At 39.4% G+C, this 26,007-nt stretch overlaps 1 protein-coding gene across 2 annotated transcripts in view; it reads right to left on the reverse strand.

Moving 5' to 3' along the window:
- LOC133620872 (inactive phospholipase C-like protein 2) overlaps window positions 1-11,645 on the reverse strand; it is a 66,002-nt gene extending 54,357 nt beyond the window's left edge. Inside the window, exons 1-2 of one of the 2 annotated variants that reach the window (XM_061982491.2) lie at window positions 11,278-11,645; window positions 3,511-3,585 (exon numbers count right to left, since the gene is read on the reverse strand). In XM_061982491.2, coding sequence (XP_061838475.1) covers window positions 3,511-3,585; window positions 11,278-11,475 — 273 coding nt within the window. In that variant the 5' untranslated portion in view covers window positions 11,476-11,645. The remainder of the gene's footprint in view (window positions 1-3,510; window positions 3,586-11,277) is intronic. The other variant, XM_061982493.2, reaches the window with a different exon arrangement.
- Between the last annotated feature and the right edge of the window lie 14,362 nt (window positions 11,646-26,007).

The raw sequence follows: 26,007 nt of genomic DNA on the forward strand, positions 1-26,007 counted from the left end.
TCAGAAGTCGAGTTTCTTAACAAGTTAACATGGAGACATTGTCACTACTTTTCTTTTGTCGAGCACAAAGAAAATAACAGTTTAGTTAAATGTAAGTTGTGTCTTGAATCAAAGATCCCATCTACTTAAAGTTAAAGTGCCAATGATTGTCACACACACACTAGGTGTGGTGAAATTATTCTCTGCATTTGACCCATCACCCTTGATCACCCCCTGGGAGGTGAGGGGAGCAGTGAGCAGCAGCAGTGACCGCGCCCGGGAATACTGCCCAAAACAGCAATTCAAATCTGCTGAAACAGCTACATAAATGGTAAATGGGTTATACTTGTATAGCTTTTCTACCTTTTTAAGGAACTCAAAGCGCTTTGACACTATTTCCACATTCACCCATTCACACACACATTCACACACTGATGGAGGGAGCTGCCATGCAAGGCGCTAACCACCACCCATCAGGAGCAAGGGTGAAGTGTCTTGCTAAAGGACACAACGGACGTGACTAGGATGGTAGAAGGTGGGGATTGAACCAGTAACCCTCAGATTGCTGGCACGGCCACTGCTAGCCAGGACAACATTGATAGAGCCATTGCAGCGTATGTGCTAGAAGACATGCAGGCTATTTCTACAGTGGAGTCACACGTTTTCAGGCAGCTAATTAGCATGATACCGGCGTCAAACAACAAATGGCACGGAAAACATGTTCCAAGTACCTGGACAGTGAGCACATAAACATGGAAAGCGAGCTAAAGAAAACACTCCAAACTCTGCCTCTGCTCATCATTGAAGGTACACACTGTCAATTCTCTTATATACTCTTTCATTCTAGACTTCTAGAGTGTTTGATTATCACATCACTCTAAATGTATAGACTATAAAGTTCACAAACATAAAGAGGGATGCTAGTGGGCCAGGCCAATCTTTCCTTATCTCTAAACTAAAACTGGGGAAATGTGTAGAGTGTTCTGGGCTTCACTACAGTGTTGATCTCCTGAATACATGATTTTATTTCACAATTCCTTGAGAAAAAAAATGCCTGGTTAGGCTTTGTGTATGTCATGTGTGCCTTCCTTGGGTGAAGCCAGCTTTACAGCTATGTTGTCATTATGCTGTTTGTTACTTATGTATGTTATGTTGCAGCTATTTCAAATAGTTTTGTCAATTTGTTTTGGCCTGAAATAAACTGGCCCTTTGAAACATATCTTTGTCTTTTGTATGTAGAGCACATTGCTTAGCAGAGTTCAGTGATGCAAATGCATGTCAAGTTGATCAACACATTGTATTATTCTCCAGTGCAATAACAGTACTGAAATGAAGGCTAAAAGGGCATCAATGAGAGCCTTAAAAAAAAAGGAGAAAAAAAAGAAGTAACTAAATAGTTACTTTTCACAGTAACGCATTACTTTTTGGTGTAAGTAACTGAGTTAGTAACTGAGTTACTTTTGAAATAAAGTAACTAGTAACTGTAACTAGTTACTGGTTTTCAGTAATTAACCCAACACTGCTAATGAATCATATACGGTACTATACCGCCTCTAAAAAGTACAGAGGAATAGTTAAACATGCTTCACTACACACTGGCGTCACAATGTAAACAAACGTCTTTGGTGGATCTACACCTAACATCCACTGTATTGATACCAAGTACAGGAGCGTATCTAGTTGATACTACTATGATTACATTGATATTTTTTAGCATTACAAAATAAATATTTTGTTTTTTTAAAAGCTATGGTATGTTTATAAACTCAGGAAATACATCCCTGGACACATGAGGACTTTGGTATATGACCAATGTATGATCCTGTAACTACTTGGTATTGAATTGATACCTAAATTTGTGGTATCATTCAAAACTAATGTAAAGTATCAAACAACAGAAGAATAAGTAATTATTACATTGTAACAGAAGTGTGGATAGAACATGTTAAAACAGAAAGTAAGCAGATATTAACAGTAAATGAACAAGTAGATTAATAATTCATTTTCTACCACCTGTCCTTAATCATGTTGACAAAATAATAAAATGAGAAATGACACAATATGTTACTGCATACATCTGCAGCTAAATTAGGAGCCTTTGTTTGCTTACTTACTACTAAAAGACAAGTTGTCTAGTATGTTCACTATTTTATTTAAGGACAAACTTGCAATAAGAAACATATGTTTAATGTACCGTAAAAATGTTTGTTAAAATAAAGCCAATAATGTTATTTTTGTGGTCCCCTTTGTTTAGAAAAGTATCGAAATACATTTTGGTACCGGTATCGGTACCAAAATAATGGTATCGGGACAACACTACATCGATACAAAATCTTTTCTTTTGTGATTGTTTATAAAGTCATGACATACGTCCCTGGACACGTGGGAACTTTAATTATGACCAATGTATGATCCTGTAACTACTTGGTGATTTACAGTATCATCAAAAACTAATGTAAAGTCTCAAAGAAGAGAAGAGTAAGTGATTATTACATTTTAACAGAAGTGTAGATAGAACATGTTAAAACAGAAAGGGAGAGGATATTAACAGTAAATTAATAGAATAGAATATATCTTTATTGTCATTGTACAACGAAATTGTCAGCAAAACTAATTTAGTGCAAATTCTTAATAACACGTAAAAACATAAGAACATAGATCAAAATACATAAAATACATAAAAATACCAAGCACACAGGTACAAGTACATGAATAATGTTGACAAAATAATGGAATGATAACTGACACAATATGTTACTGCATACGTCAGCAGACTAATTAGGAGCCTTTGTTCGTTTACTTACTACTAAAAAAGTTGTGCTGGTAATTGTGACGTATCATGTTATAATTGTAAATATTTTAACTCAAACCATAACCATAGTACAATGTTTCTTAACTATAGGGCCCATTGTTGGAGTCCATACGGGCCGCAACAGTATTCAGCTGTAATACACTTTTCCACCACTTGTGGCAGTAATGGCAATAACAAACAAACCGAAGAAGTCTGCAGATAAAGTCATCGAGAAGTTTCTTCAGCGCAAAAATTATGACTGTAGTGGTCAAGATGTATTTTCATTTGCACTTTAATTGTATTGGCAATTTAATTAAGAAACATACATATTATTAATAATAATTGTGCTATAACTGTATTCAATATATAATTATTTTCCATCAGTTTTTATGAGTCCCTTCTTTTGCAGTAGATTGATTAGTATTTATTTTGTAATCAGCCTGACCGAAGCCTTGACTAAATGTTTTGTGATGAACACATGCTTTCGTATCATATGACAAGGTTTATGTGTCATGACGTGGACTATGGTGTGTTTGTTTTCCCGAGATGCAAGTAAAGCTGGACTGGTCATGGCGTGAAGGTAAATACATATTTATTTATAACACTCAAAGGAACAAAAAGCGCGCTCAAGGCGGATGTACAAACTTGACTAACGAAACAAAAAGACTTGCACGTGGGCAAAAAACTGTGAATAATTAAACAAAAAACACTGACTGTGGCATTAATAGAAAAAAACTTACTTGGACATGGCATGAAGTCCGCAGAGGTAAAAGTGTGACAGGGGTATGAATCCGGGATTTCGCCCCGACGACAAACTGAAAACAATGAACTTAAATACTACCGACATGATTAACGAAAACAGGTGCGTGACTCAAAACGTGAAACAGGTGCGTGACGTGACAGGTGAAAACTAATGGGTTGCTATGGTGACAAAACAAAACAAAAATGCACAAAAAGTCCAAAAATAAAACCGAACATGACTAAAACAAAACATGATCACACAGACATGACATTATGTTGTACAACTGTTGGATTCAATTATTAAAAAAACATTAAAATCAAGAGTAAGATGACTAATTCAGTGTTAATAGTTGAGTGGGCCCCGGGCCCCTCTGTAGTGGAAAAGTTGGGCGGCTCTAATATGTTCACTATCTTATTTCAATACAACAGAAACGTATGTTTCATGTATCATAAGACTTTCTGTTCAAATTAAGAATAATGACATGTTTTATTTCTGAAAGTATCAAAATAGTGGTATGGAGACAACCCTCGCCCCATAAAGAATGTGGCCCTGCACAGCCAGAGCCGCTACTGCTCAAATAAACGTTAGCCCCAGTGACTTTACGGAGATTTCATGAATTGGATGAGCTACAACCAGGAAGAGGGTTTCAAAATTGGAAACAGGAAGTGAGTATAGAAGTGTGAGGCTGCAGGGCGGAGTGCGTGTGACTTCACACTGTAGCAGCTGGTAGAGTTCCTCCACCGCCTCTCTCCTCCGTCAAGTGCTAAGTGACGGGGCCCGCTGTCGTCTTGTGGCCAGAAGACGCCCAGCTTGTATTTGCGCCTACGAGCGTGGATGACTTTGTCAACTTCCTCCGCGCGTCAGGTCAAGTGAGGCGCTTCTGCTCTTTCAAAAGCAAAACCGAAAGTGAACGCTCTCCGCCATCAAGACTGCAGCACTACAGTTTGTGCACGTTTAGATTGGGGAAAGACCTTAACGCAGACCTCGGCAAAAATATGGCCCGTTATGATTTTCAATCCGGCCCGCCGGACGTTCTACATAATTGTTTGTACCTTTAAAGGGGAACATTATCACAATGTCAGAAGGGTTAAAACCATTAAAAATCAGTTCCCAGTGGCTTATTTTATTTTTCGAAGTTTTTTTCAAAATTTTACCCATCACGCAATATCCTTAAAAAAAGCTTCAAAGTGCCTGATTTTAACCATCGTTATAAACACCCGTCCATTTTCCTGTGACGTCACACAGTGATGCCAACACAAACAAACATGGCGGATAGAACAGCAAGGTATAGCGACATTAGCTCGGATTCAGACTCGGATTTCAGCGGCTTAAGCGATTCAACAGATTACGCATGTATTGAAACGGATGGTTGTAGTGTGGAGGCAGGTAGCGAAAACGAAATTGAAGAAGAAACTGAAGCTATTGAGCCATATCGGTTTGCAAGCGAAACCGACGAAAACGACACGACAGCCAGCGACACGGGAGAAAGCGAGGACGAATTCGGCGATCGCCTTCTAACCAACGATTGGTATGTGTTTGTTTGGCATTAAAGGAAACTAACAACTATGAACTAGGTTTACAGCATATGAAATACATTTGGCAACAACATGCACTTTGAGAGTGCAGACAGCCCATTTCAGGCGCACTAAGAACATATATTTTTCCACGATTTCAGCACTCAGGTTAACCATACCTAAATAGACACAAAATACTGCATTACACCCCTTGCTCCTGATGGCTGTTGGTTAGCGCCTTGCATGGCAGCTCCCGCCATCAGTGTGTGAATGTGTGTGTGAATGGGTAAATGTGGAAATAGTGTCAAAGCGCTTTGAGTACCTTGAAGGTAGAAAAGCGCTATACAAGTATAACCCATTTATCATTTATTTATTTACACAAGACTACCCGAATGTACTCGAATGATTGAAAAAAAAAAATGTTTTTAAGCTAAATTATTGGTAAACACAGTTTATGTATAATAATTTACGTAAAACCGCGAGTAATGAATAACGTTTTCATCAATTAATATATTCTGTAGACATACCCTCATCCGCTCTCTTTTCCTGAAAGCTGATCTGTCCAGTTTTGGAGTTGATGTCAGCATCTGCTTTGAGTGTCGCAGGATACCCACACATTCTTGCCATCTCTGTCGTAGCATAGCTTTCGTCGGTAAAGTGTGCGGAACAAACGACTGACCATTTCGTCGGCTTTCCCCACAGCCTCGTATTTTGAACAAATTTCGTCCAATTTCTTGCCACCTTCGCATCTTTGGGCCACTGGTGCAACTTGAATCTGTCCCTGTTCGTGTTGTTACACCCTCCGACAACACACCGACGAAAGTGAGAAAATGGCGGATTGCTTCCCGATGTGACGTCACGTTGTGACGTCATCGCTCCGAGAGCGAATATTAGAAAGGCGTTGAATTCGCCAAAATTCACCCATTTAGAGTTCAAAAATCGGTTAAAAAAATATATGGTCTTTTTTCTGCAACATCAAGGTATATATTGACGCTTACATAGGTCTGGTGATAATGTTCCCCTTTAACATCAAAACTGTCGCCGCCGTTATGATGTGCAGTGCAGTAAGTCTTGAACTATAGAAAGTATTTCAATGGTCGAAATCTGCGCTTTTGAGTAGAGATGTCCGATATTATCGGCTGATAAATGCTTTAAAATGTAATATCGGAAATTATCGGTATCGATTTCAAAAAGTAAAATTTATGACTTTTTAAAACGCCGCTGTACGGAGCGGTACACGGACGTGGGGAGAAGTACAGAGCAGTTGCGTCTCCCAGTCATACTTGCCAACCCTCCCGATTTTCCCGTGAGACTCCCGAATTTCAGTGCCCCTCCCGAAAATCTCACGGGGCAACCATTCTCCCGAATTTCTCCCGATTTCCACCCAGACAACAATATTGGGGGCGTGCCTTAAAGGCACTGCATTTGCGTGCCGGCCCAATCACATAATATCTACGGCTTTTCACACACACAAGTGAATGCAATGCATACTTAGTCAACAGCCATACAGGTCACACTGAGGGTGGCCGTATAAACAACTTTAACACTGTTACAAATATGCGCCACACTGTGAACCCACACCAAACAAGAATGACAAACACATTTCGGGAGAACATCCGCACAGTAACACAACATAAACACAACAGTACAAATACCCAGAACCCCTTGCAGCACTAACTCTTCCGGGACGCTACAATATACACCCCCCGCTAGAGATGCGCGGATAGGCAATTATTTCATCCGCAACCGCATCACAAAAGTCGTCAACCATCCGCCATCACCCGAACCAACATTTTATCAAAACCACACCCGCCCGCACCCGCCCGTTGTTATATATCTAATATAGACGATGCAAGGCATTAGTGAGGTTATAAAGCTTTTGCCTGTTAAAGAACGGAGACTGAGCCAATGAAGCAGAGACATTCAATGCGTACCACGCATCTCTTGGCCACGCATTAGTGGCTAAGAGATATTAATGCGTGATAATATTATTTATCATTATTATAATATTATTGTCATTTCCATTAAGAAAGTGTTGACTATTGTTGCCAATGCCCTCAGATAGTGCCTTCCTCACACTTTGTGTGCGCTGTTGCAGCAAGCAGAACAAGGCTTTTAAGAAGTTAAAAAAATGTTTTAGAAAGACTAGGCCTATATTTTCGTTAGGTAAAAAAAAAATTCTGAATTTATTTCAATGAATATAAACTTGTTAACGTTATAATGCTCAAATAGGGACGAGGGCGGGGTGCACAGTGAAACAGTGAACAATTTCGCGACAAAGATGAACCTTTATTGATTGATCTGCAGCCATGACAAAATATCAGACAATCTCCATTGTCAACGACAGGCAGGAAAATAAAGATAAACACATAGCTTATGTTGTAGGCATAGGCATATAGGCTCATACGTTTTTAAGTTGAAATAAAAAATGTGCCTCATAAGCCTTAGGCTGTCAATCACGCGCACAAACTTAAATTATACAATAACTTATGTATGTCATCTCTATTTAAACAAAAATAAATTAAATAAATAATAATAATAAATTACCTGCAACTTATTGGCCAAGGCAAATAGCTGAAGGGGGGAAATCAAACCCATCAGACTGCACTTTATCATCAAACTTGAATTATAATGAAAATAGACGGTCGCGACAAACAAAGCAGGCTAAATATCCTTACATTGTAGCCAATCGGAGATGCGCTTCACTTGAAAGCGAGGCCAAATAATTATTCACACATAGTAGTATATCTCGAATAGAAAAAAAACACAATAAACAACGCAATTGCCTTAATTCCTTTGCATTGTAGTGCACCCAAACAACACGTAACCATCAAAATTATTTAGCTGACCAAACTCAATATAGGTTAGACATGGGCTTATTTGGTACAGTCTATAGGTAACGTAGACTAATTTGTTTAAAATATCCAACCGTATGTCTACTTACTTTTTTTTTTGTTAGCACTATGCAGGAATAAAATGGCATCTACAGTGCCAGGATTCATGCGAGGGCGCCTGGCCTCTAAAATGCGCCCTGCTGCGCTGAAGGAGTGCTCACTTGCGCCACTGTTGCTGGGACGCGGTGCCTGATGAACAATTGACTGTTTCAAAGAGTGCTGCTCGTTTTTCGTATGTGGGTAACAACATTTAACTATGTATATATATTTCCGAATTGGTTCAACCGCCAACCGCCCGCATCTATTTAAAATCTATTTTTACCCGCCCGACCCGCGGTTTATCCGCGGACTCCGCAGTTGTGTCCGCAAACCGCGCATCTCTACCCCCCGCTAACTCCTACCCCCCACCTAAACCCCGCCCACGCTCTCTCAGGAGAGCATGTCCCAAATTCCAAGCTGCTGTTTTGAGGCATGTTAAAAAAAAATAATACACTTTGTGACTTCAATAATAAATATGGCAGTGCCATGTTGGCAGTTTTTTCCATAACTTGAATTGATTTATTTTGGAAAACCTTGTTACATTGTTTAATGCATCCAGCGGGGCATCACAACAAAATTAGGCATAATAATGTGTTAATTCCACGACTGTATATAGCGTTATCGGTTGGTATCGGAATCTGTAATTAAGAGTTCGAGAATATCGGATATCGGCAAAAAAGCCATTATCGGACATCTCTACTTTTGAGTGTTATACGAGTTATTACGGTAATCTACGTCACAGCAGCTCAGACCAGGAACAAACCGGAGTGGTTGGGGTTTAAAGTTAAAGATAAAGTCCCAACGATAGTCACACGCACACACACACACACACACGCACACACACACAGTCACGCACACACACACACACACACGCACACACACGCAGTCACACGCACACACACACACACACACACACACACACACACACTAGGTGTGGTGAAATGATCCTCTGCATCTGACCCATCCCATGTTCACCCCCTCGGAGGTGAGGGGAGCAGTGAGCAGCAGCGGTGGCCGCGCTCGGGAATCATTTGGTGATTTAACCCCCAATTCCAACCCTTGATGCTGAGTGGAGGGAGGCAATGGGTCCCATTTTTATAGACTCGGTTTGAACTTTGAACTCACGACCTTCCAGTCTCAGGGCAGACACTCTAACCACAAGGCCACTGAGCAATTTTTTTTTTTCCAGAGCAGCCAGCCCGAAACGTGTGTGTCAGAAACAGATGCGGAACCAAATTTTTACATGATAACATATCATATTGTAGGTGTTTATTACACTTTGCATTCAAAATTTGCAGTTTTTTTTTTATTTTTGTTGTTTTGCTGGTCTGAGAAGTAAAGGAGGAGCGATGTTTATATGTTGTTAATAATCAGTGTTTTATTGTTCATAGTTAATAATGTAAATCCCACTTTCTTTATTGTAATGTACATTTTAGGTGTACATGACAACAGAAACAGAACAGAAAAATAAGTAATTATTACATTTTAACAGAAGTGTATATAGAACCTGTTGAAACAGGAAGTAAGTAGATATTAACAGTAAAGGAACAAGTAGATTAATAATTAATTTTCTACCACTTGTCCTTAGTAATGTTGACAAAATAATAGAATGATAAATGACACAATATGTTACTACATACGTCAGCAGACTAATTAGGAGCCTTTGTTTGTTTACTTACTACTAAAGGACAAGTTGTCAAGTATGTTCACTATTTTATTTAAGGACTTAACTGCAATAAGCAACATATGTTTAATGTACCCTAAGATTTTTTGTTAAAATAAAGCCAATAATGCAATTTTTTTGTGGTCCCCTTTATTTAGAAAAGTACCGAAAAGTACCGAAATAATTTTAATACCGGTACCAAAATATTGGTATCACTACAACACTACTTCCTGTGTTACCAGAGATCAGGCGACTTTGTTCATGCAACCAACCTTGCTTCCACCTTTTTTATTGATATCGACTACCCGTCTATCACGATATATGTTGATATCGTTATATCGCCCAGCTCTACGTGGGACCGTATCACTGCTTATGTTGCAAAAGGCATGGATGCTTCAGTATTGTTTGTTGCCGATACTGGTCATGTTTTTGTAGTATCGCAGCGTGGACCACCAAATCTGAAGAAAGGTATATTATCTTTACATTCCGCGCCATTCCGACAGCAGTTAAATGTGATGCAAAATAGACTTTTCTACAAAAACACTTTTCCATTTTGCATCAGTCCATCTTAGATGAGCTCGGGCCCAGCGAAGCCGGCGGCGTTTCTGGGTGTTGTTGATAAATGGCTTTCGCGTTGCATAGTAGAGTTTTAATTTGCACTTAGAGGTGTAGCGACCAATTGTAGTTACTAGTTACTGACAGGGGTTTTCTAAAGTGTTCCTGAGCCCATGTGGTGATATCCATTACACACCGATGTCGGTTTTTGATGCAGTACCGCCTGAGGGATCGAAGGTCACGGGCATTCAATGTTGCTGAAAACCAAGACAATGCCATGCCACATTCTGTACGTGTTACAACAGCGTGGCTTAGTAGTAAAAGAGTGCGGGTACTAGACTGAAAAGCTTCAAAATTTGGTCTCCTCAGTTCCCAAACGTTTATTGAGTGTTGTTAAAAGGAAAGGCCATGTAACAAAACGGTAAAAATGCCCCTGTGCCAACTTTTTTGCAATTCTCAAACTGTGGTACTTGCACCACTAGTGGTACGCCAAAGAATCACCTCATTAAATATTCAAAACACAGTGTTACTGTTCCAACTTTGTGTAAAACTATGAAATATAATTGTTAAATAAAAGCTCTGACTTGTTTTTAATGAATACCAAAGCCTAGTACGCTACTGTATTGTACTGTCGGTCATTATGGAGGTACTTGGAGAGCCGAGTATTTTCTGAGGTGCTACTTGGTGAAAAAAGTTTGAGAACCACTTATCTACACAACAGAAGAATAAGTTTATTGCATTTGAACTAAAGTGTGGGTAATAGTAGTAGTTTTGAGAAAATAATACAACTGGAAATGAGGCGATATGTTGCCACATTAGGAACTTTTGTACCCCTTCAAATAAATCCGTTATTATTTACGTGCCAAATATTATTGCACAAGGCTGCAATGTGTCACGATGTACATTTTTGGCCATACCGCATAAGTAATACAATCCTCTTCTTGACAACTTCAGGATGCCCTGCGGCAAACACATTGGGATCATGGGAGTTGCTGTACCTAATGCTGTGACCACTGAGCGCAGTTGGTAGTTGACGTTTAAGACATTACAAAAAAACTACTTTCTCTTTCGATTTGGAACTTTTGAAGTATCAAGCTTACCTTGATGAGACTGCTGCGTCGCGGTATCGGGCCCTCCCTGGCAGGGGACTCGGAGCTGGAGCCTCTCTGCGCCCTCCTGGCCGGGTCCGGCTGGGTGCAGCTCCCGTTAGACAGCGGCTCTCCTCCCCGGCGCGTCGCCGGGCTCCCCGCGGCGGCGACCGGTGCACCCGCGCACTTGCTCGGTCCAAATTCCGCCATGGTGCGACGACTCGTACGTTGGCTTCAGACGCGGCGCGGCGAGGAGCCTTGCACGCAGGCTGCACACGCTTGGAAAGGTGCCATCTTGCAGGGAGGGCAGCCGGCGACTGTGAGGCGGGAAGGGAAGGAAGGAAACTTCTCGCTCTCTTTCACGCCGCCCTCCTCGACTCCTCCGCCGAACCTTGAAGAACACAACAAGTGCCCCACCTTCCAGACATCAGCTGCCAATCGGACCACCCACCTGCTGAACCTTCATTTGTACACATGTCCGCTGCTTAAAGGGCCCACGCATGTCATAAGGAAATAGGATGTGGGATGTCGCAACGATACACGAATGTAAACATAGATAAACATTCAAATCAGTAGTTCATAACAGTTTCTGTCACGCTCTCCTAAGAGGGGCCGAGATCCAGGTTAATACCCTCATGCTTTTATTTTGAAGCAGGAAGTCAGATGATGAACACAGTCAATCACATCGTGACAACCCAATACTTTATGCCTAGAAGTCTTCCACGGGGGTTCGCAGAGGTACTCTAAGGGGGTCATGACATTTTTGGTTGATTGTAAATATTTCTTCTGTATTTCTAAATGTCTTCAAACTAGGGATGTCCGATAATGGCTTTTTGCCAATATCCTATAGTCCGATATTGTCCAACTCTTTAATTACCGATACCAATATCAACCGATATATGTAGTCGTGGAATGAACACATTATTATGCCTAATTTGGACGACCAGGTATGGTGAAGATCAGGGGCGTCACTAGCTTTTAAGGACAGGGGGGGCTTTGCCCCCAGGAGTTGCACAGGATGCGAGCGAATGTTACGCACGAGCACAAAACTTCACAAACGGCTAACAAAGACTTAGAAATTATTCATTGTTATTTTTTTTATTTTTTTTAAATGCACGGGACGAAATGAAATGCTCCCCGGGACGATGGCTTTTAACCATATATTTTCTTTTTCTTTCTATGTATTTATTCATTTTACATTTTATATTAAATGTCTTGGTTTTTCCTCCCTCTGAAAATCTTTTAAAATGTTTAACAAGCCATCCTATAATAATAAAACAGCTATAATGTGTCAACACAATAAAACAAATATATTTAATGATGTTTTTTTCATTATTTTAACAATAGGCTAATGTATATTACTTTATATAGATTCTACAAGAAACACAACACTTAAAAAATAAATTATTTACAATTGCACACACAAGGTTTTGTGCAGCTTCACTCATTGTAAAGGAAGCTAATGTGCTTCGTACACCTGCAGGACCGCAAGCAAGGTCGCAGAGAAAATGCGGGCTGGAATTTGAGTGATATGGGCATTTTCTATATGAACAAGTGGAATGGATTGGATACCGACGCACGAAAGGGGCTCTCTACCTTACGCTACGAAGTGAGGGGAAACTGAGTGAATAATAACAGGTTATATGATTATTTATTTAAACTCATATTTGGGCCACTTTATAATGAATATTTCGGCATTTATTTGTAAAAAAAACAAAAAAAAACACCAAATTATTTAGAGGGGCTTAAGAATATTTTAGGGGGGCTTGAGCCCCCCTAAAATAGGCCTAACAACGCCAATGGTGAAGATAAGGTACTTTAAAAAAAAAAATAATAAGCTAAATAAATTAAAAACATTTTCTTGAATAAAAAAGAAAGTAAAACAATATAAAAACAGTTACATAGAAACTAGTAATGAATGAAAATGAGTAAAATTAACTGTTAAAGGTTAGTACTATTAGTGGACCAGCAGCACGCACAATCGTGTGTGCTTACGGACTGTATCCCTTGCAGACTGTATTGATATATATTGATATATAATGTAGGAACCAGAATATTAATAACAGAAAGAAACAACCCTTTTGTGCGAATGAGTGTGAATGAGTGTAAATGGGGGAGGGAGTTTTTTTGGGTTGGTGCACTAGTTGTAAGTGTATCTTGTGTTATTTATGTTGATTTAATAAAAAAAAACAAATTTAAAAAAAAACAACAAAAACGATACCGATAATAATAAAAAAACGATACTGATAATTTCCGATATTACATTTTAACGCATTTATCGGCATCTCTACTTCAAAACACACACGTTTCCTTGTAGTTTCAAAATAAAAAGGTGAATAAAGGTTGATATTAACAGAATGTAAACATAAACATTAAAATGAGTAGTTCTTAATATTATTTTTTGGTATGCTCTCCAGATCCAGGTTTATACTACCATGCTTTTATTTTGAAGAAGATCAATCTGATACCCACACATCATGACACCCAGGGCCAGCCCCTGGCATAAATACAGTATGTCTAGAAGTCTTTGACAGGGGTCTGTGACCCCTAGTGGGTCCGAAGGGGTACTCTAAGGGGATCAAGACATTTTTGGTTGATTATTTATTTTTCTTCTATATTTCTTTAAATTCCCTACACAAATGTAAATGTCATCAAACACACATTTCCTTGCAGTTTCAAAATAAAAATGTGAATAAATAATAATGTAAACATAAACATTAAAATGAGTAGTTATTGATTTTTTTTTTGGTACATACTCTCTGGATCCCGGTTAATACTACAAAGCTTTTATTTTGAAGAAGGAAGTCACCTGTGTGCACGATCAATCTGATACCCACACATCATGACACCCAGGGCTGGCCCCTGGCATACTCTATGCCAGATGTCTTCGACAGGGGGTCCGTGACCCCTAGTGCAGGGGTGTCAAACTCAAATACAGAGTGGGCCAAAATTTAAAACTGAACAAAGCCGCGGGCCAAGGTTGAACAAATTAACCTTTTTAATTGGGACCCAAACAAGTTTTGCATTAAACATTGAACAAACAAGGCTTATATAACTTTATAGTGACATGCAAAATCTAGTTTTAAATAATAATAATAATAATTAAAAAACATCAATGGCATATCAAATACAATTTAAATAAAAATTGAATGCCTCTTTTCTATTTGCAGCCTTCTGAGGTAAATATCAACATTGACTTTTTCCACAGGATAATAAATTTGAAAATAAAATAATGACTAAACCAACCATTCAGGACTTTAAACTGCTCAGTTTGCAACACACTGATCTAATCTGATGTGCCCAAGCCAGATACCTGCCATCTTTTCTGGGATGCTAGTCCATTATTGTCGGGGCTCAGGCTTTGAGCTGAAGCAACCTTCATTATCGAACAAAGGTATTCCACAGTCTTGGGAGCGTGCTTTACAGGCACTGCTTTTTACGTCCTTTACGAGCTTTTCATCCCTTCTAATAACGTGCCCGCCCAGTCACAAGATATGAGCAGCTCCTGTACGCACACACACACGTAAATGCAACGCATACTTCATTAACAGCGATATAGTTTACACTGAGAGTGGCCGTATAAGCAACTTTAACATTGTTAGAAATATACGCCACACTGTGAATCCACACCAAACAAGAATGACAAACACATTGGGAGAACATCCGCACAGTAACACAGCATAAACATAACAGAACAAATACCCAGAACCCTTTGCAACACTAACTCTTCCGGGACGCTACAATACACACACACACACACTCACACACACCATGTAGCGTCCCGGAAGAGTTAGTGCTGCAAAGGATTCTGGGTATTTGTCCTGTTGTGTTTATGTTGTGTTACGGTGCGGATGTTCTCCCAAAATGTGTTTGTCATTCTTGTTTGGTGTGGATTCACAGTGTGGCGTATATTTCTAACAATGTTAAAGTTTTTTTTATACTGGCACCCTCAGTGTAACCTGTATCGCTGAAGATCAAGTATGCGTTGCATTCTCTACTACATGCGTGCCATAGCTGCACATATTGCGTAACTGGGCTAGCACCGTTGGACTGGACGAAAAGAGAACGTTACAATTCTCGGGAGGGGCACTGAAATTTGGGAGTCTCCCGGGAGGTTGGGCAAGTATGAGAATTATCGGTGTACCGCTGTATATGATCGGCAGGCCAGCTCTAGTGTTAATTTGATATCGCCTCACGGGCCAAGTGAAATTACACGGCGGGCCAAATTTGGCCCGTGGGCCAGAGTTTGACACCCATGCCTTAGTGGGTCCACACAGGTACTCTAAGGGGGTCATGAAATTTTTGGTAGATTATGTATTTTTCTTGTATATTTCTTTAAATTCCCTTCACAAATGTAAATGTTTTCAAACACACATGTTTCCTTGCCGTTTCAAAATAAAAACATGAAAAAAACAATGATATTAACCTAATGTAAACATAAACATTAAAATGAGTCATTCTTGATATTTTTTCGGTATATGCTCTCCAGAGCAGAGCTAATACTACCATGCTTTTATTTTGAAGAAGGAAGTCACCTACATGCACGTTCAATCTGATACCCACACATCATGACACCTAGGGCTGGCCCCTGGCATATACAGTATACTCTATGCCAGAGGTCTTCGACAGGGGGTCTGTGACCCCTAGTGAGTCCGCAGAGGTACTGCAGGGGGAAGTCATAACGTTTTTGGTTGATGAGATTTTCTTTTAATACATTTCTTTATATTCCCTCCACAATTTCTTTAAACACACATGACCTTCGAGTTTCAAAATAAAAAAGTTTGTTGTTTTAAATATTGGTTTGTACTGTAGCACTTTAAGATTTATTCAAATAAGAAGTGCGAAGCAAATAAAATCCATCATTATGATTTATTATTTGTGAAGGGCATTGCCGCGTCCAACTCTGTTCAGCGGTCCTTGAACGCCCCGTAAAAACACCTCGGTCTCGTATTCCTCTGAGTAAGAAGGATCACTCTGTTTTAAGAGTACACATCCTGTAGGCTCAATGCACACGATTGAATATCTTAGTTGCTGAGACAGTAATGCATTTATATTAGTTTAGTTTGGAGTATGTCGGTCCTTCATGGGGAAAGACGTTAATGTTTTGCTAGGGGTTTTCGATCATTTTAATTCAAAACGGCAGTGACGTGCGGTCACTGGAGGCAGGTGAGGCAGGGCCTCACCTGCCATCATGGAAAGAAAAAAATGTAAAAAGAAAAAAAAAATTTTTTAATTATTATATGTATTCAGTGATTATACTATAAAGTTATTTTTCATTTAACTTCACCAGTTTTAGATTATTTTTATTCAAAATCGCTGAATTTTCACATTTGCCGTTCAAATACTGAGAAGAGACGGTGCGGTGAACAGCAGCCAGTTGAGGCACGTCACTCAGTTGTGCCTCAACATGGATTGCGGACTCGGCTAACTGCTGGCCTGCTGTGCAGTGAGACTGTATTGCTATATGAACTATATTACACATTTCCATAGTTTAGTTAGCTGAGGTATATAATGTACAGTGTATTTTGTCAACAACTGTATGTGTGTAACGTATTTCTTGTGCTGAGCAATCATAAAACTGCTGCGAAGACGCACTGTGTGAGGCTCGCAGTAATCCCGCCTCCTGGTGCCGGTTAATGCACCCCTGCCGCAGAATGCACCCCCCGACGGGAGCGCCACACCAACCAAAGCCCACACCCAAATCCTCCACGTGCAAGACCGAATCCACCCAAAAAAAGTCACTTAACAAGAAGCCAAAAAGTGCAAAAACAACAATGCTCGCGCCGGAGGAGCCGTGAACGACTGCAGGGACACAACATTAGGTACACCTGCAGACTGCAGCACGGATTTCATATTTCATTCATTCACAACTCCTCCAACACAAACACCACTGTTCCCGCACTTATACGTAAAGGTAAGACCATAATAAAGTTTTTTTAATTAAATGTGCTTTTTTGTGTGCTACAGTTTGTATGTGTAAAGTTAAAGTTAAGTTAAAGTACCAATGATTGTCACACACACACTAGGTGTGGTGAAATTTGTCCTCTGCATTTGACCCATCCCCTTGATCACCCCCTGGGAGGTGAGGGGAGCAGTGGGCAGCAGCGGCGCCGCACCCCGGGAATAATTTTTGGTGATTTAACCCCCAATTCCAAGCCTTGACGCTGAGTGCCAAGCAGGGAAGAATGCTGGTATGAGCTTTTAAACATAACCCGTTAACTGCTGCCAATCAAATGGTGAATAAGATACTCTTTAGGGTTCATATGTTTGTAAATCTGACTGTGATGAAGTCAGTGCCTCACCAGCCATCAACCTCACCGCACGTCACTGCAAAACGGTAATACTTTGGGTGTTTTACTGCGGTTATTATTATTACGGTTTATCACTACATCCCTGGGCGCTATACTGTGTTATTTATAATATCTTAGTATTGCACAATAACAAGGATATTTAGTTTGATTATAAACACAACTTGATGCAAGATTTATGAATAGGGGTGCTTGCTTGATTACGAATTCAGTTTGGGTCTCATTGAAGACTCCTGCTCCATGCGGTTGTTTAGGGCCACAAAGACTAAGGGGGGCCACAGGATTATGGCGACCGGTCAGGTGTTTGCTTGTCCTACTTTAATGGACTGACGTACCTACTAGTTATGTTTTGTTTATGCTAAACTTTTATTCAGCACTGAGTCAACATCCATCCATCCATTTTGTACCGCTTATCCCTTTGGGGGTCGCGTGCGGGCTGGAGCCTATCCCAGCTAGGTGAGTCCATATGTGCTTTGTAATAGTTTTAGTGCGGTTTAGCAGCCTCCATTCAAAATCCTATAGAGATAATTGCTCATTTAGCATCACTCCAAGCGCTGTCGTCATGATAGATTTACGGGCACGCTACTAAAACGGCCATACTATTTTCGTTTATATTGCAGCCGAACATTTTCCCCGCCACACTGCAAAAACTGAAATCTAAGTAAGATGAAATATCTCAAATAAGGGTGATATTTGCTTATTTTCTGTCTGATAAGATCATTCTTCTCACTAAGTAGATTTTATGTTAGAGTGTTTTACTTGTTTTAAGTGTTTTGGTCCTAAATGATCTCAATAAGATATTACCGCTTATAGCTGAGATTTTATGACCTATATTGAGTAAAACATGCTTGAAACTAGAATATCAACTGTTGCAAAGCTGTGTCATCAACACTCACAAGTATAAGTAATAATTTCTTATTTCAAGCATGAAATAAAAAATCATGATTTTGACACAATTGTGTCTCATAATTAAAACAGATGACAGCCAAATGGACTTTGCTGTTTTATTTTCAATGAAACAATAGAAAACACGTACTCATATAGTAGTACAGTTGGCACAGTACAGTAAACTGACAGTTAATATTTAAACATTTGACATTTGACATTTGAAACAATTTTGAACAGAAATAGTTCATGCACATTCAGATAAATTCTTCAAAATTACAATAAAAAAAAATTGGCCGGGGGCCAGGCTGTATATATATATATATATATATATATTCCTTGCGCACTAATTGACTGAAAGAGCACGCACTTGGCGCGATGATGTCATGTTATCGATGGAAAAATGCATTTTTAGACAATATGATTTGCCTGAGCGGCTAGGAGACCCCGAGAGTAACAAGCGGTTGCCTTGTTGCCTTTCCATTAAGAACAATAAATTAGTTTTTAGTATAAGTTTGCTGGTTTCAAGAAATGTAATGCCGAGCGCATATCATTATGTCAGGATAATGGCACTAGCATTTACTTCATTTAAGAATATTTTTCAACATATTGAGAAAAAAAAGTCTCATATTTGTTTTTTTTACCAAGAAAAGTGCACTTGTTATTAGTGAGAATATTCTTATTTTAAGGTATCTTTGGGTTCATTGAGGTTAGCTAATTGTACTTGTTTTGGAAAGTCTTGACAAGCCAAATTTTCTTGTTCTATTGGCAGATAAGTTTGCTTAGTTCAAGTAAAATACCCCTAATTTTTTTTTTTTTTTTTTTCCTTGTTTTTGAACACTGGCTGTTTGCAGTGCAGATATTGTGTTGAAAAACATGTGTTTGTTCAAAGTATTTGCCCGTGTATTGTGTTCTGTTTACTTGTTCAATTAATGCCAAAGCCGCATGGCAGTTTTGAATCAGCTTCACGGCATTGGACGACAGTCACCCATGCAAGCCGCAAACTTCGAAGCGCTGTGTGGCGAATGACGACTGCATTGCAATATTCACTAGACTGCAGCCAGCCCCCTCAAAAAAAAACCAATGACATTACCCTATTGACATTTTTATCCAAGAATAACAACTTGTATGACTATTTGTTTCAATGAATTGCACTCCGATTTGGGTTTGAGTGAATTCCTGAACTAAGTTATTATGCTACCGTGCAGATCTTTAAATGTCATCTGCTCTGAAGTCTTTCCAAAAAGCAGGCTTCAGGGCATTGCTTAAACAATGTTTATATGTGGTTATAGTGTATATATATTTTCTCATTCTGTTTTGCACACTCTTGGAGTCAACATGTGCATAGTCGTGTACATAGTATCATGTACATAGTGTATATATACCCCCCCCCATTTTTTGTATATATTGTTTTTCAAATCACCTGACATGTGTACTGTGTATATGTACATAATTTATCAATTTTTTAACGTAATTTTTTATATACATGTTACAGGTTATATATCTTTTATTATTGAATGTATCAAATGTGATGAATATTTAATGGACCACAATGGAAACAATCCTTTTGGCTTTTTGTGCCATCTATTTGCCTTTTTAAAGCATTACATGGATTCAATTCTTTAAGATGTCAATAAACTTCTCAATCAATCAATCAAAAAACAAGCTGTTGAGAAAACACCAAATAACTGTTTAATGCAAGTGATAAAAAAAATAGGCCCAAATACATTGGCACACACTTGCAAAAGGTACATGTAATGTGTTCTGGCTTTTTCTGTTTATAGGTGTAATCAGGGCCTCTGCTATTGCTGGAGTTTTCACGGGAAATCATTGTGATGCATTGCCTGTGGATGAATGCCAAGACAGCTCCCTCATGGGTAAATGCCAGACAAAATTAAATTAAAGTTCCCTTTTTTGGTTCCCAGGCTGCAACTTTGCACACCCCACAGCCATAAGGAACACCTGCAGAATATGTTGCCTTACAGGGATACTAATGCTCAGGTTTGACTGTGAAGGTAAACAATCAGAACCCCTTTTAATATAGAGAAACATCACTGAATATATCAGAACCTGCAGCGAAAGGCACCACCAGCTAAATTTTAGACCAGACAAGTCTTTTTTCCCCCCGATTTTTTATAGCGTATATAATTTGAGGTGGGCGTTGATGCAATTGCTTTTTACTGAGATGGGAATAGAGTTATGGCCTGCAACACATTATGCTGGCTGGTATTGATGCACCAACATCCGATCAAACTATCAATCCATCCATCCATTTGCTCTCGCTTGTCCCTTTTCAGATTAATTCCTGAATATCTCATCATCTGGATGGATTTTGCAACATTGCATTATATGGGCCGCCTCGTATTTATGTTGTTTGAATGCTAAAGAATATGATATAAAATCAGTTAAAAAATAAAATGTTGACATGTTTTTAATTAGGGCAGCACGGTGGAACAGGGGTTAGTGCATGTGCCTCACAATACGAAGGTCCTGAGTTCAATCCCGGGCTCGGGATCTTTCTGTGTGGAGTTTGCATGTTCTCCCCGTGACTGCGTGGGTTCCCTCCGGGTACTCCGGCTTCCTCCCACCCCCAAAAACATGCACCTGGGGATAGGTTGATTGGCAACACTAAATGGTCCCGAGTGTGCGAATCTGAGTGTGAATGTTGTCTATCTATCTGTGTTGGCGCTGCGATGAGGTGGCGACTTGTCCAGGGTGTACACTGCCTTCCGCCCAAATGCAGCTGAGATAGGCTCCAGCACCCCCCGCAACCCCGAAAGGGACACGCGGTAGAAAAATGGATGGCATGGATGGATGTTTTTAGGCTTCCAAAAACATGTATATTAATCAGTTGTGTCTGCTGCTATCTAGCGTTTACTGAGTGTAGCGTAATGAAATAATGAGGTTGTCGATTTGTATGAGCAAAATATTACTTTCTGTCAGTGACGTGCTGTCAGGGGAGGCAAGTGAGGCGGTGCCTCACCTTGTCACCAGGTGGCTTAACCATTAGATGTTCAAAAACGAAGTAATAAAATAAATTAAGTTTGAATATTTATCTTTTGGTCTATGCTTTCTTTGTGATTTTGGTGTGCACTGTAAGAATTTTCACCGTTTAAATACAGTAACCTACTGGCAGCTAATGGTTCCAGTATATACTGTTTTTCTACAGCACACATACTGTGATTTATCACTACAGTTTATTACTGTAAAAGGTATCACAGTACTGTGCTGTATCAAATATACGCTTCACAGCATAATACTGTCATCTGTTTAGCGGCATTACACTGTTATTTTAGTGTATCTACTGTAATATCCATGAACAGTTAATTACAGTAAAATAATTGTAAGCACTATAGACTGAGCTTTACAGTATAATGTCACTAGAAGTTAATGAGTTGAACTTTTAATTTTTCAAAATCAAAACCCCTGCAATCTGCTGGCATAAAAATGACTGGAGATATGGCCTTGCAAGTTTATGCTTTTATTAACCAATTATTTTAAAGCGCATCAAATACATTCAATGTACATTTAGTGCATTCTTCTTATTTTCAGTAAAGCATTTTAACATTTAGAACATGTCAACTTAATTTCAAACTGGAGACAAATAACTGAACACGAGTCCAGTGTTTAGTTGTCGACTACATAAAGCCCCACTCAAAGTCTGTGAGATGTTTTATAAGGGTGGCTACGTGAGGATTTACAGTTGCTGCCTTTTTCTGGACCCGCTTCCCAGTCTTCTTGAACACCACCTTTCCCTGGCTAGCCTTTGTTCCCCTCTCAGGGTTAACGCCAATGAATCGCCTAAAAAAGAGAGAAGGCATATTAGATATTCTGTTGTGATTGAAGATTACTTGCAGTCGATACAGAACTCCTCACATTGTTAATTTAGGAATATGCACTGCACAAATATTCATATCAATTTTAGGATATATGTGAGCCTATACCATAACCACAGCTGTAGATGAGTGAATGCTCTAAAACCCATTAAGACAAATTCAGAGAGGAAGACAATGCTAAAGCCTCCCCAATCCCTCTCTCTATTTATGTGTTTTCTCTCCATCTACGGGACCGTGTATTTACGCTGATGTTTGCTGCTTTCACCCATTTAACATATCGTTACCTGCTCATTACCTATCTTCTCTGCATCCTGGGGTCACACTGGTGCTTCCTGCCTTTACCCATTCAACATATCTTTACCTGCACATTACCTACCTTCTCTGCATAGTGTGGTCACGCTGGTGCTTTCTGCCTTTACCCATTCAACATATCTTTACCTGCACATTACCTACCTTCTCTGTATCCTGGAGTCTGGCTGGTGTTTCCTGCCTTTACCCATTCAACATATCTTTACCTGCACATTACCTACCTTCTCTGTATCCTGGAGTCTAGCTGGTGTTTCCTGCCTTTACCCATTCAACATATCTTTACCTGCACATTACCTACCTTCTCTGTATCCTGGAGTCTAGCTGGTGTGTCCTGCCTTTACCCATTCAACATAACTTTACCTGCACCTTACCTACCTTCCCTGCATCCTGGGGTCACACTGGTGCTTTTTTCTTTCACCATACAACATATCTTCACCTGCACATTACCTACCTTGTCTGCATTGCCTCGACCACACCTGCGCTTCCTTCTTTCACCCATTCAACATACCTTCACCCGCACATTACCTACCTTCTCTGCATGGTGGGGTCACGCTGGTGCTTCCTGCCTTTACCCATTCAACATATCTTCACCCGCACATTACCTACTTGCTCTGCATCCTCGGGTCACGCTGGTGCTTCCTGCAGGTAAAGATATGTTGACCGGGTGATCCCAGTCAACATATCTTTACCTGCAAATTACCTACTTTTTCTGCATCCTGGGGTCAAACAGGTGCTTCCTTCTTTGACCCAGTCAACATATCTTTACCTGCACATTACCTACCTTCTCTGTATCCTAGAGTCAAACTGGTGTTTCAGTCCCTAATAAGAAAGTCCACAAAGGAACAGAAGAGTCATTGATTTAAGGCACAAACTTGGGGAAATGACAAGTCAAATTCCTGAACAGAGGTGAGAAAAGGGGCAAAATATCCTAACAGTATTTAACAGTATCAAGGGGATTTACCTTTGAACAAATTCCAATGTCCGAGCACCTTCCTCTTGGTATTCCAAGTTGAACACATAGTAGGTGGCAAGAAGGGTAGCAAGCCCTGAGATGAAGCTAGGTTGGACGCCTTCGCAGATGACATCACCTTCCATGCTGATCATCCAAAGTTTTATTGTGACTTTGTCACCAGCAACTGGTGCAGTCAAGAAATGCAGTTTATGTTCCTAAACAGTATCCAAAATGGGTAGCATTTTAAAGGTATTTGGAATGGCCACCTCACTCGCTCTCTCTTTACTCTGTTTACATGTAGTCTCCTAAGGAAGTGGTTCTCAAATCGGGATACGCGTACCCCTGGGGGTAATTGAAGGTATGCCAAGGGGTACGTTAGATTTTTTTTAAATATTCTAAAAATAGCAACTATTCAAAAATCCTTTATAAATATATTTATTGAATAATACTTCGACAAAATATGAATGGAAGTTCATAAACTTAACATCAAATCAAGTAGGCTATTCTATTCATTACCACAAAGCCAGAGTTTCCCCCATGCCATGATGGTTTGACCCTACCTGGCGGTGCCACACAGCACCAACTGTCAATCAACTATCCATGTAGAAAACAATGGAGGCTTGGTTAAAACGTAGCAGTAATGCAGCTGAGACATGTGGCCATGTTCCATAATTATTGATGTTAAAGATTTATTTTTTTGTGAAGAAATATTGAGAATGAAGTTCATGAATCCAGATGGAACTCTATTACAATCCCCAAAGAGGGCACTTTAAGTTGATTACTTCTATGTGTAGAAATCTTTATTTATAATTGAATCACTTGTTTATTTTTCAACAAATTTTTAGTTGTTTTATATATTTTTTCCAAATAGTTCAAGAAAGACTAGTACAAATGAGAAATATTTTGCACTGTTATACAATTTAATAAATCAGAAACTGATGACATAGTGCTGTATTTTACTTCTTTATCTCTTTTTTTCAACCAAAAATGCTTTGCTCTGATTAGGGGGTACTTGAATTAAAAAAATGTTCACAGGGGGTACATCACTGAAAAAAGGTTGAGAACCACTGCCTTAGGACAGTGGTTCTCAACCTTTTTTCAGTGCTGTGAACATTTGTTTTAATTCAAGTACCCCCTAATCAGAGCAAAGCATTGTTGGTTGAAAAAAAGAGATAAAGAAATAAATTACAGCACTATGTCATCAGTTTCTGATTTATTAAATTGTATAACAGTGCAAAATATTGCTCATTTGTAGTGGTCTTTCTTGAACTATTTGGAAAAAATATATATAAAAACAACTAAAAACTTGTTGAAAAATAAACAACTGATTCAATTATAAATAAAGATTTCTACACATAGAAGTAATCATCAATTTAAAGTGCCCTCTTTGGGGATTGTAGTCCTTCAGGATTCATGAACTTCATCCTAAACATGTATTTTGTTGAAGTATTATTCAATAAATATATTTCTAAAGGATTTTTTAAGTGTTGCTATTTTTCGAATATTTAAAAAAAATCTCACGTACCCCTTGGCATACCTTCAAGTACCCCCCACTGGTCTAACATACGCAATTACATTGCTGCAAGTCGTTGCACATATGTTGCAAGTTATCATCTTTTTGAGATGACTATGACATTATGATCACTATGACAAATATGAAGAAAACTTAGCTCGCTAGCATGCGGCGGTACATGTGGTCAACGATAGTGTCTGTGATGCTGACTGTGACGCTATGTCATTTCGGACTTTATAAATATATATATATAAAGCAATTCAAACAGAAAATGACACATCAAGGTACAAGTGACTCTTACCTTGTTATCAAAAACACACCATGCAGTAGGATGGATTTAGCTGCGACGGCCAGGTGAAATGAAGCTCGGTTGGACGAATTGTGGGCGGACCCAAGAAACAAGTCTGAAAAATACTGAATTATACTGTAGTTTTACAGTAACTTACTGCTGGTCGATATTTTTTGTAAAATGCAACAAAATTTACAGTACTTAACTGCATTTAAGAAGAACAGTATATAACTGTAATTTTTTTTTGTATTTTTACAGTAATTTTTTACAGTGTGGTTCCTGTATATTTTGATAATTTTCATGATCAAAATTGCTGAAATTCTGTGTTTTCTGATGAAAATAACGCAGCAGACCAAAGTGAGGCAGACACAGGTGGTGCCTCCACGCCTACACATAAAGTGTATTGAGTGTGTGCGTGAAAGGGGGCACAAGCTTGTTGCCACGGGGAAAAGGCAGGCCATGAGGCAGCAAGTACCTCTGCCTCACAGTAGGGGGCGATATATTGTCAATAGTTCAATGTCAGCAGTTCAATGCCTCGGCAGTACTCAGACTCGCCACACTGGGAGAAGTGGGGGGCGCTCAAGCGAGCAGACACAAATCTCTCCAGCGAAAGCCAGCCTTTTTTTTTTTTTTTTTTTCAACTATATTTA

The sequence above is a fragment of the Nerophis lumbriciformis genome, linkage group LG21 (assembly GCF_033978685.3).
Source record: "Nerophis lumbriciformis linkage group LG21, RoL_Nlum_v2.1, whole genome shotgun sequence".
Taxonomy (NCBI): domain Eukaryota; kingdom Metazoa; phylum Chordata; class Actinopteri; order Syngnathiformes; family Syngnathidae; genus Nerophis; species Nerophis lumbriciformis.